The sequence below is a fragment of the Armigeres subalbatus genome, chromosome 2, assembly GCF_024139115.2.
Source record: "Armigeres subalbatus isolate Guangzhou_Male chromosome 2, GZ_Asu_2, whole genome shotgun sequence".
In the NCBI taxonomy this organism is placed as follows: domain Eukaryota; kingdom Metazoa; phylum Arthropoda; class Insecta; order Diptera; family Culicidae; genus Armigeres; species Armigeres subalbatus.
Window position 1 is genome coordinate 123,120,412 of NC_085140.1, and position 15,353 is coordinate 123,135,764.

At 43.2% G+C, this 15,353-nt stretch overlaps 1 protein-coding gene across 5 annotated transcripts in view; it reads right to left on the bottom strand.

Annotated features, from left to right (window-relative positions):
* The window catches only part of LOC134210782 (protein vein), a 282,155-nt gene that overhangs the window by 168,692 nt on the left and 98,110 nt on the right, over positions 1-15,353 (bottom strand). For all 5 annotated transcript variants that reach the window (XR_009978861.1, XM_062687043.1, XM_062687040.1 and 2 more), the window contains exon 2: positions 9,417-11,183. Coding sequence is in view for 4 of the 5 variants with exons in the window: in XM_062687043.1 (XP_062543027.1) it covers positions 9,417-10,710 (1,294 nt within the window). In the remaining variant the exon portion in view is untranslated. The remainder of the gene's footprint in view (positions 1-9,416; positions 11,184-15,353) is intronic.

A 15,353-nucleotide genomic window follows, 5' to 3' on the forward strand; every position in this document is an offset into this window, starting at 1 on the left:
CAAAAATATAAATAAATAATAAAACCAATCCTAATTGTCCCACTGTCTGGGTCGGTTCTAGAAACCGGTGGCGACTATACGAACTTTGGCGATAGGATAAATGAAAAAGTGAACTTAAAAACTCTTTTTTATTATTAGTACTTTTGAGAATCCATCCAAAACAACTAAAAAAATAAAAATCAATACACACAGTGAATATTGTTTAGTCTTCAAGTCTAACACAAATGCATGCATTTGCATGTTTAGTGGGATTGTGGGTACCTTTTTCAATTTTTTTTCCTTTATTGATTAATTCCTTGATTTGGTCATTCCATGTGGAGCGCTCTTCTCTCCAAGCACAATGTCACCTAGGGAAATCGAAATTCCGGCCCATCTCCCTGACCTGCGGCTCACCATAAGTTGTTGACTTACTTGTCCAAGGAGGAGCACGAAGAGAACTTTTCGGCCATATGGAGCACACATTTTGAACAAGTTAAGAATCAAACATATGCTCCGATGCCCTGTTCGCAGCGAAAACACGTCGACTCAGTGTCCTAAGATATATCCAAGACGTTCAACCGGACATCTCCAGGTGCTCGCGGATTGGCGGTTCCCAGAGATCATGGCATTTATTATGAACTGAACCGGTGCCAGCGAAAGTGGTACATGTTACATTGAGTAAATTTTACAGGAGACGCATTTTTCCGAAAATTTCGAAAATAAAATTCAAATTAGCAATTTTCTGCATCTCAACTGTACCAACGTGTTATGACTGATGTGCCTAAAGGTAGTAATGAGAAATATGCGAAGTTTCTGGACAAATTTCAATTTGTTGGAACCAAATGCACATGTACCACTATTAATGGGAGCAAAATGCAACAGAAACCTAAAATCGTTGCCAGTAAAAGTGGTACATGTGCATTTTTAAAATTATTTTAAACGGCAGTAAACCATCTTGAAATTCAAAATAGGGTTAAAATCTATTGCGGAAACATCTATGTTGTACTATTTTCTTTTCAATAAGCTGTTTTTAGTGGGTATAACTGCACATGTACCACTTTTCCTGGCAACGAAATTGCCATTGTGATATATACCATAAATTAAAAAGTGCATATCTCCAGATTTAGTTGTCAAAAATCACTTTTTCGTTATTCCCTTACTAAATCTTTGCTCCCAGAAGCAGTTGGTGTAAAAAACACAAAATCGACAAAAATGGTTTATGTACCACTTTCGCTGGCACCGGTTCAACTTATGGAGCGGATCACATTTCGAGCCCAAAACGTTCACTCCTAGATGTAACCTCTTTCTGGTTGCTATAAAAGGGCTGTTCAAATTTATTTATTTATTAATAATCTACATAGCTACATGGGGGCAGCAGGGACTATGTCCAAGGGCTTGACGATCCCTCCCCAGACCATCTGCGAGTTGTGGCGCCTGCCTAGGATGTGGTGGGGTTTGACAGTGGGCCCTCTTAAACCTCTATAAAAAGCTGCATTAATCCGCAAGTAGGCTCCGCCAAAGCGACCGTGTGCCGCTCAATGCGCACAAGCCCAAGTCCTGGTGTTAGGTGGGACGCTAAACAGCCCTGACACGACGGCCCTCCGACGAGACAGGAGGTTTGCGCAGGCCCAATAAGCCGCCTTTAAAAACAACTATTACGAACGACATAGAAGATAATACGACTCGATACAATCGGCAACGACCTAGGCGACGAATAAAGGATCACGATTGGAAGCTTGGAACATGGAACTGCAAGTCGCGAGGCTTTGCAGATTGCGACATCTCCGCAACTTCGATGTCGTAGCGCTGCGGGAAATCTGCTGGACAGGACAGAAAGTGTGGAAAAGCGGGCATCGAGCGGCTACCTTCTACCAAAGCTGTGGCACCACCAACGAGCTGGGAACCGGCTTCATAGTGCTGGGAAAGATGCACCAACGCGTGATTGGGTGGCAGCCAATCAACGCAAGGATGTGCAAGCTGAGGAAAAAAGGCCGTTTCTTCAACTATAGCATCATCAACGTGCACTGCCCACACGAAGGGAGATCCGACGACGAGAAAGAAGCTTTCTATGCGTAGCTGGAGCAGACATACGATGGATGCCCACTGCGGGACGTCAAAATCGTCATCGGTGACATGAACGCTCATGTAGGAAGGGAGAAAATGTATAGACCGGTCATCGGACCGGATAGTCTTCATACTGTATCGAACGACAACGGCCAACGATGCATAAACTTTGTAGCCTCCCGCGGAATGGTAGTCCGAAGCACTTTCTTCCCCCGCAAAAATATCCACAAGGCCACATGGAAATCACCTAATCAAGTAACGGAAAACCAAATCGACCACGTTCTAATCGACGGTAAATTCTTCTCCGACATCACGAACGTACGCACTTACCGCAGTGCGAATATTGAATCCGACCACTACCTCGTTGCAGTATGCCTGCGCTCAAAACTCTCGACGGTGTACAACAAGCGTCGGAGTCGGACGCCGCGGCTTAACATTGGGCGGCTACAAGACGGTAGACTAGCCCAAGAATACGCGCAGCAGCTGGAAGTGACACTTCCAACGGAAGAGCAGCTAGGCGCAGTGTCTCTTGAAGATGACTGGAGAGATATTCGATCCGCCATTGGAATCACCGCAACCGCTGCACTTGGCACGGTGGCTCCGGATCAGAGAAACGACTGGTATGACGATACAAACGGGCGCGGAACAGACAAAACTCGATTTTCCGGAGGAAAAAGCGCTAGCAGGAAGATCGAGACCGTAAAGAGACGGAGGAACTGTACCGCGCTAATAACGCACGAAAGTTCTATGAGAAGTTGAACCGTTCACGTAAGGGCCACGTGCCACAGCCCGATATGTGTAAAGACATAAACGAGAACCTTTTTACAAACGAGCGTGAGGTGATCCAAAGGTGGCGGCAGCACTACGAAGAGCACCTGAATGGCGATATGGCAGACAACGGTGGCGGTATGGTAATGAACCTAGGAGCACGCGCGCAGGACATGCGACTTCCGGCTCCGAATCTCCAGGAAATCCAGGAGGAGATCGGCTGGCTGAAAAACAACAAAGCCCCTGGAGTTGATCAACTACCAAAAGAGCTGTTTAAAGACGACAGTGAGTCACTGGCTAGAGCGCTTCACAGGGTAATTACCATAGTATGGGAGGATGAGGTTCTGCCCAGGAATGGATGGAAGGTGTCGCGTGTCCCATCACCAAAAAGGGTGATGTGCTAGATTGTAGCAACTACCGCGCAATCATATTGCTGAACGCCGCCTTCAAGATACTCTGCCAAAATTTTATGCCGTCGACTAGTACCAATTGCAAGGGAGTTCGTGGGGCAGTACCAGGCGGGTTTTATGGGCGAATGCTCCACCACGGACCAGGTGTTCGCCATTCGCCAAGTACTGCAGAAGTGCCGCGAATACAACGTGCCCACACATCATCTATTCATCGACTTCAAAGCCGCATATGATACAATCGGGACCAGCTATGGCAGCTAATGCACGAGCACGGATTTCCGGATAAACTGATACGGTTGATCAAGGCGACGATGGATCGGGTGATGTGCGTAGTTCGAGTTTCAGGGGCATTCTCGAGTCCCTTCGAAACACGTAGAGGGTTACGGCAAGGTGATGGTCTTTCGTGTCTGCTATTCAACATCGCTTTGGAGGGAGTAATACGAAGGGCAGGGATTGACACGAGTGGTACGATTTTCACGAAGTTCGTCCGGTGATTTGGTTTCGCCAACGACATTGATATCATGTCACGTAACTTTGAGAGGATGGAGGAAGCCTATATCAGACTGAAAAGCAAAGCTAAACGGATTGGACTAGTCATCAACACGTCGAAGACGAAGTACATAATAGGAAGCGGCTCAAGAGAGGTCAATGTAAGCCACCCACCACGAGTTTCTATCGGTGGTGACGAAATCGAGGTGGTTGAAGAATTCGTGTACTTGGGCTCACTGGTGACCGCCGATAACGATACCAGCAGAGAAATTCGGAGGCGCATAGTGGCTGGAAGTCGTACGTAATTTGGACTCCGTAAGACGCTCCTATCGAATAGAGTTCACCGCCGTATCAAATTAACTATCTACAAAACGCTTATAAGACCGGTAGTTCTCTACGGACACGAGACCTGGACGATGCTCGTGGAGGACCAACGTGCACTGGGAGTTTTTGAAAGGAAAGTGTTGCGTACCATCTATGGTGGGGTGCAGATGGCGGACGGTACGTGGAGGAGGCGAATGAACCACGAGTTGCATCAGCTGTTGGGAGAACCATCCATCGTTCACACCGCGGTGGGCCGGGCACGTAGCCAGAATGTCGGACAGTAATCCGGTGAAAATGGTTCTCGACAACGATCCGACGGGAACAAGAAGGCGAGGTGCACAGCGGGCAAGGTGGATCGATCAGGTGGAGGACGATTTGCGGACCCTCCGCAGACTGCGTGGTTGGCGAAGTGCAGCCATTGACCGCGCTGAATGGAGAAGACTTTTATGTGCAGCACAGGCCACTCCGGCCTTAGTCTGATAATAAATAAATAAATAGCCACATAAGTAATCTCTGTTGGATTTCACAGTATATGGAACTATAACTATTTCACAAGTGCCAATGTATTCTACAATGTATTACTGTCTTTACAAGCCTTTACAACTTCCCACAGGAGGACGATGTCCTGATGGTTACAGTCGGGGTGACTTGTGGAAGGGCCAGATCAAATGCGCAAAATGCCTTTTATCGCTGGGCCTATGCCACCGTAACCATCAATATGATTAGAGCTCTGGCTTCTACTCACAACAGCTACGTGAGCTTCCGCGCTTAAGGATTCAGCGTGTTGCCAAACTGAAAGCAGCCTACACTGCACAGACTTCCGGAACCAGTTAAAACGAGTGGACCGAGCTCTGTGTACGATTGCTAACAGTAGCCTCCTCTAATTCGCCATAAACATCTATGGGTACAGGCGGTACTGGCTGGAACTCCACAACCATTTCGTGGATTCCAGGAAACTGCGGATCACAAAGAAATGAGGCATTCGTTGAACATCAAATTGAATCACAGTCTCCCTGGTTGACATAAAAAAGTTGGTGAAAAGGTAATCACCAAATCCTGATGTCTAGACTGATAAAACTTCGCCTCCACTACGCTATTAAAGTTTTAGGTTTGGAGGCAGCATCCAATCCTAAAAAAACGGCAGGTCCTATCACGGCTTTGGGTCACGTACCTTTTGCGTTTAACTATGCAGATGCACGTTTCTATGGCCTGCTAACAACTTTCACAACTTCTGTATTAGCCCCCTACGGACTTCTACGGGATCTCTGCCAGTATCCTCACTCACTTGTGGAAGATCCAGTTGTCTTCTCAATTTGAATGAAAAAAACGACAATCCTCACAAGTTTCATTACCCCAAAATATGACCCCATGCAAAATTTGAGCTCAATCGGACATGATTTAGGGGTGCCTAAAATTCATCAAAGTTTTGAAATTTTTACCCATGAAAATTTTTCCAAGGGAGGACCAAAGGAAAAGTCGAAAATCGAATTTTTGTTTTTGATGCCAAATGACTTAAAAATGTATGAAACGTCGAGATCTGATGTTATTCCGAAAAAAAAAAATTTTTCGAAAGAAATCGATTTTTTCTTTTAGAGCATTTTTGACATGACAGCGACATGATTTGGGGTTGCTCAAAATTAATCAAAACTTTTTGGAACATTTTTGTTTTGTTTTTTGATGCCAAAGGACTCCAAATGCATAAAATTTTGAGAATATTTTTTTTGTGAAAAATCGACTGTTTTAAGGCTTCGAAAAAATGTCTTGCGGCGAAAACAATTTTTCATCGAATTTAAAAACCGGACGTTACGCAAACTTTTTCTAAGCCCTAAAATATTCCCCTATGCAAAACTTGAGCTCCATCGGACATAATTGAGGGGTGCTCAAAATTTTTATTTTTTTGTAACTTTGAAAACTTTTGAGATCAGATTTACGGAGAAAACTATCAGATTGCTAGGCAATGTTCTTGCAAGTAGCGCTTTGTTTGCTTTTCCAACTTGTTCTTCGGTTTACACTTTTTGCAGATGTCGAATAAATATCCCATCGAATCAGAAAAGTATTGCCTCTTCTCAAGTTCGGTCGTCGACATTAGCAGCCTATTTTTCTGTAGATCTCTCTAATTTTTATGGTAACGCAAAATTTTAAATTCAATTGCCCTATTACCAATCACTTAATTAACTTGTTTTCCTTTCCATACAGCTAATAACGCTTCTGTTGTTATTTGCACACTTTGTTTAGCAGTTTGTTCCTCAGTTCGCAAATGAAACATGATCTTGCGAAGAATTTCACCATACGACGGCAAATTAGATGACTTGGGAAACAATGGCGAATATTCCCAAACAAACAGAATATCCTCCGTTTTATGAAAAATAATAATAATAAGCAGTGTGACTGCCACTTCCAAAGTTCAAATAAATACTGGTAATGGGAAAGCTTAGAATGGAAAAAAATAAAGTTTTGATTAATTTTGAGCACCCCTAAATCATGTCCGATTTAGCTCAAATTTTACATAGGGGGATATTTTTGGCTTCGAAAATGTTTGCGTATCGTCCGGTGTTACGAAAAAAAGTTCTAAAAATATTCTAAGAGATAAAATCGATTTTTTTTTTCAATTTTTTTAAAAATAACATCAGATCTTGACGTTTCATGCATTTTTAAGTCATTTGGCATCAAAAACAAAAATTCGATTTACGACTTTTCCTTTGGTCCTCCCTTGGGAAAATTTTCATGTGTAAAAATTTCAAAACTATGATGAATTTTATGCACCCCTAAATCATGTCCGATTGAGCTGAAATTTTGCATGGAGTCATATTTTGGGGTAATGAAACTTGTGAGCAATGTCGTTTTTTGAAATTCGATGACAATTTTTTTCCCATACATTCCATTGGCACCCTACTAAAGATGGAATATAAGTACGATAGGCATAATGGACGTTAGGCATGAAATGCCTCAAAGAACTCCCCATGCCGAGGCAGAATAGAATTATGTTTAACGCAGATTTTGACGGACCCATAAATAAGCGGTTACCGACCTTCCTGGACAGCAGCCGCGTTGATCTGGAAATGTGTTTTTTGAGGCTTGATCGCTTACAATGATCTTAAAACTGTATAAGCAACAGGCAAGCTAGTAATACCATGATCGTTTTCAACATCTTGACAATCACCAAATTTAAGTACGGGAAACATGTGACACTGTTTCCATCACTTGAAAAATGTGCCTAGTTAAACAAAAAGGACAAACGATTAAAAATGAAGGCTAGAAGCTAATGCACTAGGATGTCCAGCAGATCTCAACCTGGGGTACATGTACCCCTGGGGGTACCATCTCTGGCCCTAACAAAAATGCGTTATGGCATACAATATTGAAAAAAAAACTTATTAAAGTTCTAATAATTTCAAAGGGACTGAAAATAAAAGCTCAGTAGCTTCGTAGCAAAAGGCTTTGGAGCCTCCTTCCATGTGCCTTAGAAACCTCCTTTCAATTAGCTCGTAAGTCTTCCTTCAAGAGGCTTGGAAGCCTTGGAAGGCTCGGAAGCCTCCTTTCAAGAGGCTCGGAAGCCTCCTTTCAAGAGGCTCGGAAGCCTCCTTTCAAGAGGCTCGGAAGCCTCCTTTCAAGAGGCTCGGAAGCCTCCTTTCAAGAGGCTCGGAAGCCTCCTTTCAAGAGCAAGAGGCTCGGAAGCCTCCTTTCAAGAGGCTCGGAAGCCTCCCTTTCAAGAGGCCTGGAAGCCTCCTTCAAGAGGCCCGGAAGCCTCCTTTCAAGAGGCTCAGAGCCTCCTTCAAGAGGCTCAGAAGCCTCCTTTCAAGAGGCCTGGAAGCCTCCTTCAAGAGGCCTGGAAGCCTCCTTCAAGAGGCCTCGGAAGCCTCCTTTCAAGAGGCCTGGAAGCCTCCTTTCAAGAGTCTCGGAAGCCTCCTTCAAGAGGCTCGAAGCCTCCTTTCAAGAGGCCCGGAAGCCTCCTTCAAGAGGCCTGCCTCCTTCAAGAGGCTCGAAGCCTCCTTCAAGAGGCCTGGAAGCCTCCTTTCAAGAGGCTCAGGCCTCCTTCAAGAGGCTCAGAGCCTCCCTTTCAAGAGGCCCGGAAGCCTCCTTCAAGAGGCCCCAGCCTCCTTTCAAGAGGCCAAGCCTCCTTTCAAGAGGCCTGGAAGCCTCCTTCAAGAGGCCTGGAAGCCTCCTTTCAAGAGGCCTCAAGCCTCCTTCAAGAGGCTCAGAGCCTCCTTCAAGAGGCCTGGAAGCCTCCTTCAAGAGGCCCGGAAGCCTCCTTTCAAGAGGCCTCAGCCTCCTTCAAGAGGCCTGGAAGCCTCCTTTCAAGAGGCTCGGAAGCCTCCTTCAAGAGGCCTGGAAAGCCTCCTTCAAGAGGCCTGAAAGCCTCCTTCAAGAGGCCTCAAGCCTCCTTCAAGAGGCCCAGCCTCCTTCAAGAGGCTCAGAAGCCTCCTTTCAAGAGGCCTGAAGCCTCCTTCAAGAGGCTCGGAAGCCTCCTTTCAAGAGGCCTGGAAGCCTCCTTTCAAGAGGCTCAGAAGCCTCCTTTCAAGAGGCCTCAGCCTCCTTCAAGAGGCTCAGCCTCCTTCAAGAGGCCTCTGAAGCCTCTTTGAAGAGGCGTGGAAGCCTCCTTTCAAGAGGCGTGGAAGCCTCCTTTCAAGAGGCTCGGAAGCCTCCTTTCAAGAGGCTCGGAAGCCTCCTTTCAAGAGGCTCGGAAGCCTCCTTTCAAGAGGCTCGGAAGCCTTCTTTCAAGGGGCTCGGAAGCCTCCTTTGAAGAGGCTCGGGAGCCTCCTTTCAAGGGGCTCGGAAGCCTCCTTTGAAGAGGCTCGGGAGCCTCCTTTGAAGAGGCTCGGGAGCCTCCTTCCAAGAGGCTTGGAAGCTTTTCTTCGGCTCCGGCACACTCCCGAGCAGTAGGTTGGCCACTAACTTAGCACATGTCCTGGGACAGCGCATAAAGCATTGCTTTATTGAAAAAATAATACATCAATCAGTCAAAGCTAAACTAAGTCAAACTAATTTGCTTGTGTAATTTTTAAGGTTTTGTTGAAAAAAAGAAACAATTTTGCTTTACTACGCCCCTGTTTTGTTTCCCTGTACAAATACAGTTGATCTGGCAATAATGGATTAGCAACTATGGGCGAATAATCAAGCTCAAGCTCAAAAAATTATCGTTCCTGAATCGGATATATGAGTGAAGTTTAATTGTCTGAAAACAAATTTGATCCTTTTCTCAACTACAATAATTCTAGGTTGAGCTCAAGGGGTCAGACATTTTATTTGTGATCTATTGTTTAAATCTGCCCATTTTATACGTTTCCAGAATTTTGTATAGATTTTGTTAGTATAATTGTAAGAAGATTTTAACCCCTAGTTATATGCATGTGTTACGAAATCGATGGAAATGTTTTTACTCACCATAATTTTCCTTAACCCCCTCCATCACGCCGTTGGCGGTACGTCTGTTCTTCCGGATCGGCTGCCCGAGGATGGTAAAGTTGCTGAGATCGATCTGCCTCACAAACAGAAAGTACACTTTTCCCTGTTCGAGTTCTTCGCGCACGATACCCCGATCGCGGTACATTTCCCGGTAGATGTCGCACTCGCTGTAGTTCCGGAAGGAGAACTGCAATCGCACCTGCTGGAAAACCTCCAGCGGATATCTGGGTTGTTTCTTGTGCACCCGCACGATCTCGAACGTAACCGAAAAGTTGGCCCTTCGATCGCTGCTCATGGATTTGACTTTGCCCTCGAAGACTACGGGTGCGTCAAAGGCCAGCGTGGCCGGGTCCCGTGCCGAGCAGTAGCGGCGAGCTTGACCGGCACCACCTGGGCCTCCTCCGGATCGTCGGGGATTTGCCAATGGAGCACGTACCGAATCCCGTCGGTTACGATTGGTTGACGCCAGGGCCAATCCTTCTGGTTGCTCGGTCAAATGCATTCGGTGAGCCAGACGTCGTGCTCGCTTTTGGCTCATTCGCAACTTCCATTGTTGCTGTAATCGTTTCTCGGCTAGGGTGGCGCTTTCGGCACTAATACTCGTATTACTAATACTACTACTGCTGGAGTAGTTGTTCTTAACTTGGCGATTATCGTAGTTTGAATTGGATTGACTTAGGCTAGCTGGCAGATTCGGCAGTTGCTGCTGCGGTTGTTGTAGCGGAAGGCTTTTGGCATTTGGCTTAAGCACACGATTAGCATAATTTAGTGGATGATGGTAGCTGGGCGGAGTGGCCCCCGAATTTGGCGAGGATGGCCGTCGGTAGTCGCTACTGGCAGCTTGGCTGAATAATTTGGTAAGGTATGGGGCGGCCGACTGCCGTTGTGATGAGATGGTTGATTCTGGTGTGGATGGCTGCGGTGATGACCGCCGTTGGTAAGGACTCGTGGAGTCAACTAATTCACTAGTATCACTTGTAGGACTCGCTGCCGGCACCCGGTAGTGGTTTCTGTTGGCAAACAGCTCTGATATACTATTTCTACTAGCACTAAAACTATCACTGCTACTACCACTACTGCTGCTGCTGCTACTAGGTCTACTACTTCTGGTGCCACTGGCGTATGACAACGTGAATTGGGGAAAGGAAGAAGAGGAGGAGGCTGGCGCCAGGTGCATTGTAGCGGCACTCTCACACCGACAGAATATCCACACTAGAATCGCTAGCCATAAGTACATGAGATATTTAATAGGACTCCATTTGCGCAAGTACATGGCGTCCGGTGTTTGGGCGTTGGGGTTGCTGCCTAGGTCCTAAGCACCAACCGCTTCTTGACCAAACCTGACCACACTCGTTAACGCCGAGGGCTCGTATGCAGACGTAAAAAAAATGTCACACCACTTGTTCCGAGGGGTTGGACACTTACTTTCCGATGCGATTCTTCCTTTCTAAGGTGCCTCTCGATAACGATTCGAATGGATCTTCAATATTAATTTAAACTTCTTCGTAGACCTACAAAATTGCATGTCTGCTGTTTTCTTCATGATTTCTTCCGGCACGGGGTACACGTGCCACACGAACATTCACTTGCACACTTTCGGGGGTAAATCACTTGTTGAGATTCGTATTTCACTTTAAATAGATTCATACATTCGTAGCAAACTCACAAAAAACTTAAATTCTAACTTTGATTCATTAACAAGTCCCAGCAGTTATTTGGATGCTGGTTCTGTTATCCTCAGGGAATCTGAAATTAGAAAATAAAAATTTCGATTAAACATACAACGTACAAATGTGCGATTTAGTTTAAAACTGGTATTTGCGCAAAATTAGTGTTGAAAAAAAATCTATTAGGTGTTCTATAAATTTTTAACACATTTTCGGTTCTACAATTTTAATGTTTTGCTTAGTTCGCTTCTTCTTCAATGGATCATTTGTATCTATGAAGGCAAATTGAATCATAACATATCAATCACAGAATTTGCTATCGAGGGATAGTATCATTAACTTTATTGACCGTACGACAATTTCAGTAGTGTTACAAACGATTCGATTCAATTTTTAATAACATTAAATTTGCTATTGGTTAAATCCAACGACTATTGTTGAGCACTCCGTGCTAGCTCGGCAATGATCGAGAATTTTACTTATGATCACTTGGTAATTTGATTTATATCTCAGTTGGGGAATGAATAATATAGCAAAATGCTAAAATATTGAAGTATGTGGAATTTTGGCTCAAGCTGCCGTTCTTTTATTGAACAAAATTCAAATTTAATGGCTTGGATTATGAAAGGTACAATGTTTCACTTAGGATCTAGTCCACTCTCCTATCCATACAATATTTCCACTTTCAAAGGAATGCGATTTTAGATTGTAGAAGACAAAAATGTTAAATATTGGTGCAGTTTTTTTGCGCTAATTATATCATGCAACTGATCAACATTATACACTCATCATTCATTCATCACGAGACGCTCTGTTGTGTAGTTCATCGTTTGTTGCTCCGTCGGCGATATAATTCTGATTGTAGCTCGGTATATTTAGTGGCACCATCGCATCGTATCGTCATCATAAGGGGAACAACGTCTGTGCAACATGCCGATTCGTTTGTTTGCCAGTGGAATCAACGACAGAGAGAAGACCGAGATCGGGAGGAGCAGTGAATTAGCAATTTTATCGCGCAGTTATGATCGAAATTCATAATTAATTTCTGTACCAGGCATGCCGGGGCTCTCTGTAAGAGGCTGCATGTCTGGGAAATCGTCGGTCACACAAAAGGTTTGAGCTGGCAACGAAGGGGATCTATTCACTTAATTGAATAGAACTAGATTTGTTCTTGAATGTTGTTAATCCAATTGTTTTATAAATTAAACACACATATCATGATTATTAATTTGTAGTTTATTTTAGTAGTTGAATTTGTAATCGACTATTTTAAATAGAAACACAAAAGCTTTATTCAGTCATCATTCCTCGAGAAGGACACAGCTGTTGGCAATGAATCCGGAAACAGTTTCAAGTCCGCCCCACCTGGTTCACCAGCTGATAGCGGAAACGAATTCGGTGCACGTCCAAATTCCCGAATCTGTTCAGTATCACTTTATTTTCCAGCTTCTTCTTCTTATTATTGGCAGTACATCCCCCATTAGAACATTTCTGCCTCACAGCGTAGAATCACCAATAAGAATAAGAAGAAGACTATGGGCTTGGAAGTTTAGATCAAAACCCATTTTTTTAAACCAAAAACGCGAAAAAGGTTTAGCCCAATTTTTGGGCACTTATTCTACCGGTTTGCTCACAACAAGTTTCAATCGATTGGGAAATCTGTCTCATTGTTTCCTATTGAAAATTAACTGGATCGCACTTGGAAGATATGGCCAAAATACAATTTTTGCCTTTCTCGTATACTTCTTCTTCTTCTTCTTATTCTTGGCATTGCATCCCCACACTGGGACAGAGCCGCCTCACAGCTTAGTGTTCATTAAGCACCTCCACAGTTTCTTTGTGTGTCTTTATTAGGGAGACTTTCAGCCCGAAACTGGCTCGTCTCCGAAACTTCCACAGTTATTAACTGCGAGCACCAATATTATAAAAAAATAATAGCTTTTAATATGCGTTGGTCATATTAAAACAATAAACTGTTTGTGGGATCGATAAGTTATTATTTTTCATTGATACTATCAAATCACTTTGAATTACAGAAATCAGTTTAAAATTTCAGTAGATTTGATAATGTACATTACTCAACAGATTCAGTGCATAGTAAATCATAAATGAGGGGGTCAAACGCAAAGAAGTGTAAGTGACAAAAAGTTAGTTTTGAGAAAAATGAGTGAAAAGTTTTTCAATATTTTTTTGCTTCATATAAATCGTATGAATTTTTTATATTGTTTATAAACATCGTACAAACTATATCAACATATTGCCGCAAAGCACAACAACCAAAGAATTTTTTTGCTGTAGTCAACTCAATTTTGATCAAAATGTCACTTACACCTTCTAACCCCCTCAAATGTAGGTTATTCAAAAGAAAAAGTTTTTTTTTGTATTTTTGCCTTTCTCGTATACTAAGTATAGGTAAAGGCTATAGGAGCACTCCAAAACCGAACTTTTGATAAAAGGCTCAGAGACCTACAGTGTTATATACCAATTGACTCAGCTCGACGAATTGAGGTGATGTCTCCCAGACAACCAGAATGCATGCATAATAGAATTGTTTTTCTGTTATGCGATGCCTATGCACACAAATTTCATCGCTTACCAGTCGCGAAAACGCTTTTTGCGTACAAAAGTGGAGGCGATATATGTGTATTTCTTATCCGACGTTGAACGGAAGTGTATGCGATATGCACGATTTTTATGCGAGTTTGTTCGTTATACATTGCGATGTAGTTTGTGATAACAAAATCGTTTTGACAGATAATCCGATTTCGTTTGAGTTTGTTTGCAGGAATATGCGATGTCAACATATGAAGCTGGAATAAACTCGCAAAATAGCCTACTGTGCGGGAAAGTTTATAAATAAACTGATGAGCTTCGCACCACAATGCGATTTTGATGAAATTTGGATCGGTAAACGATTTTAATCGTACATTCTTATGCGATGTATGGTTGTCTGGGCTGTATGTGTCATACATACACACATGTATGTATGTATGTGTGTGTACAAAAAAATGTGAGACACACTTTTTTGTACTTAGCCTAACCCAATTTGCTTGCAACAGGTTGCATTCTACGCGAAATCCAATAATACACGAGAAAGGCACCATCACCGCTTGGTGGATTATTCTGGTTTTTGTTAATTGTTCCAAAATTAGAGATAAATTGTTCAAACCCAACTAGGAGTGGTCAAACATTTCTTTCAAATGTATAAAATGGCCCTCAAATATTCTTTGAAGACATATAATCTGTGTACTTGGTCAAGATTTTCAATAAAAAATACGTATGCCTTTAAAAACATTATTTTCTAATGCTGATTTCTTATAAGAAAAACCAAGTTTTCACCAACTTTTGCTAATTTATCTGTATTTCAGATTATTTTTTAAATATTTTTTTAGTGTCAAATCTTTTGTTGGACTATAGTTTAACAGTGTGCGGAGTGATTTAGAGAGAAAAAGGCATAGTAGCGGTAAAATTAAGGGGTGCTTATCCTGCCCCGGGTGGCGATTTTGCCCCGTTCTCCCCTATCTAACAGTCCAGAAAATTTGAATCAAATGTAAATGAGACGTTCGTCGTTGATTCAGTTGCAAGAGGATCTCTATTTTTGAAGTGTTCCACTTTTACGCAATAAGGACTACGAGAGCTAGCGTTTCCATCCCGGGACAAAAAATCCCGCACGCAAAAAAAGCGTTCATGAATTCGTGAACTAACGAGTTCACGGTGTATTTTTTCGTGAACAACAGTCACGGATTCGGGAATACAGTCACGTTTTCTGGAACGTTATGGAAAACGTGACTGGTGTTCCCGAATCCATGAAATAGTTAAGCTGTATGTTTGTAACGCTTTTTTTTGCGTGCGGGAGTTAGGAAATTCCGGGATTTCTCGATTCGCGGGATATTAATTTTTTAATCTCGTAAATCCCGTCATATTTTTTCACTTCAGGATAACTAACAGTGCATTATTTCTGCTAACACATTTTAATTGTTTCAGACACGCAAGTCAACTTAGAAATTAAACCCACAACATCTTGTTTATACATCGCATCAGTCATGAAAACACAATACTAGATTTCCAATTCCTCCATGGCGGGCTGCTGCTGATGCTTCTCTCTTCAGCTGAAGCTTTTCTTGGTCAAACAACAAGTTCTGTCTACAACGAGGTGTTGTACACAATCTGATAATTCCTTAGGACTTTGCACACCTCTATAATCTCTTCGCTCGTCTTTACTCTGATCCAGTTGCCCTTTGCTCCTTGT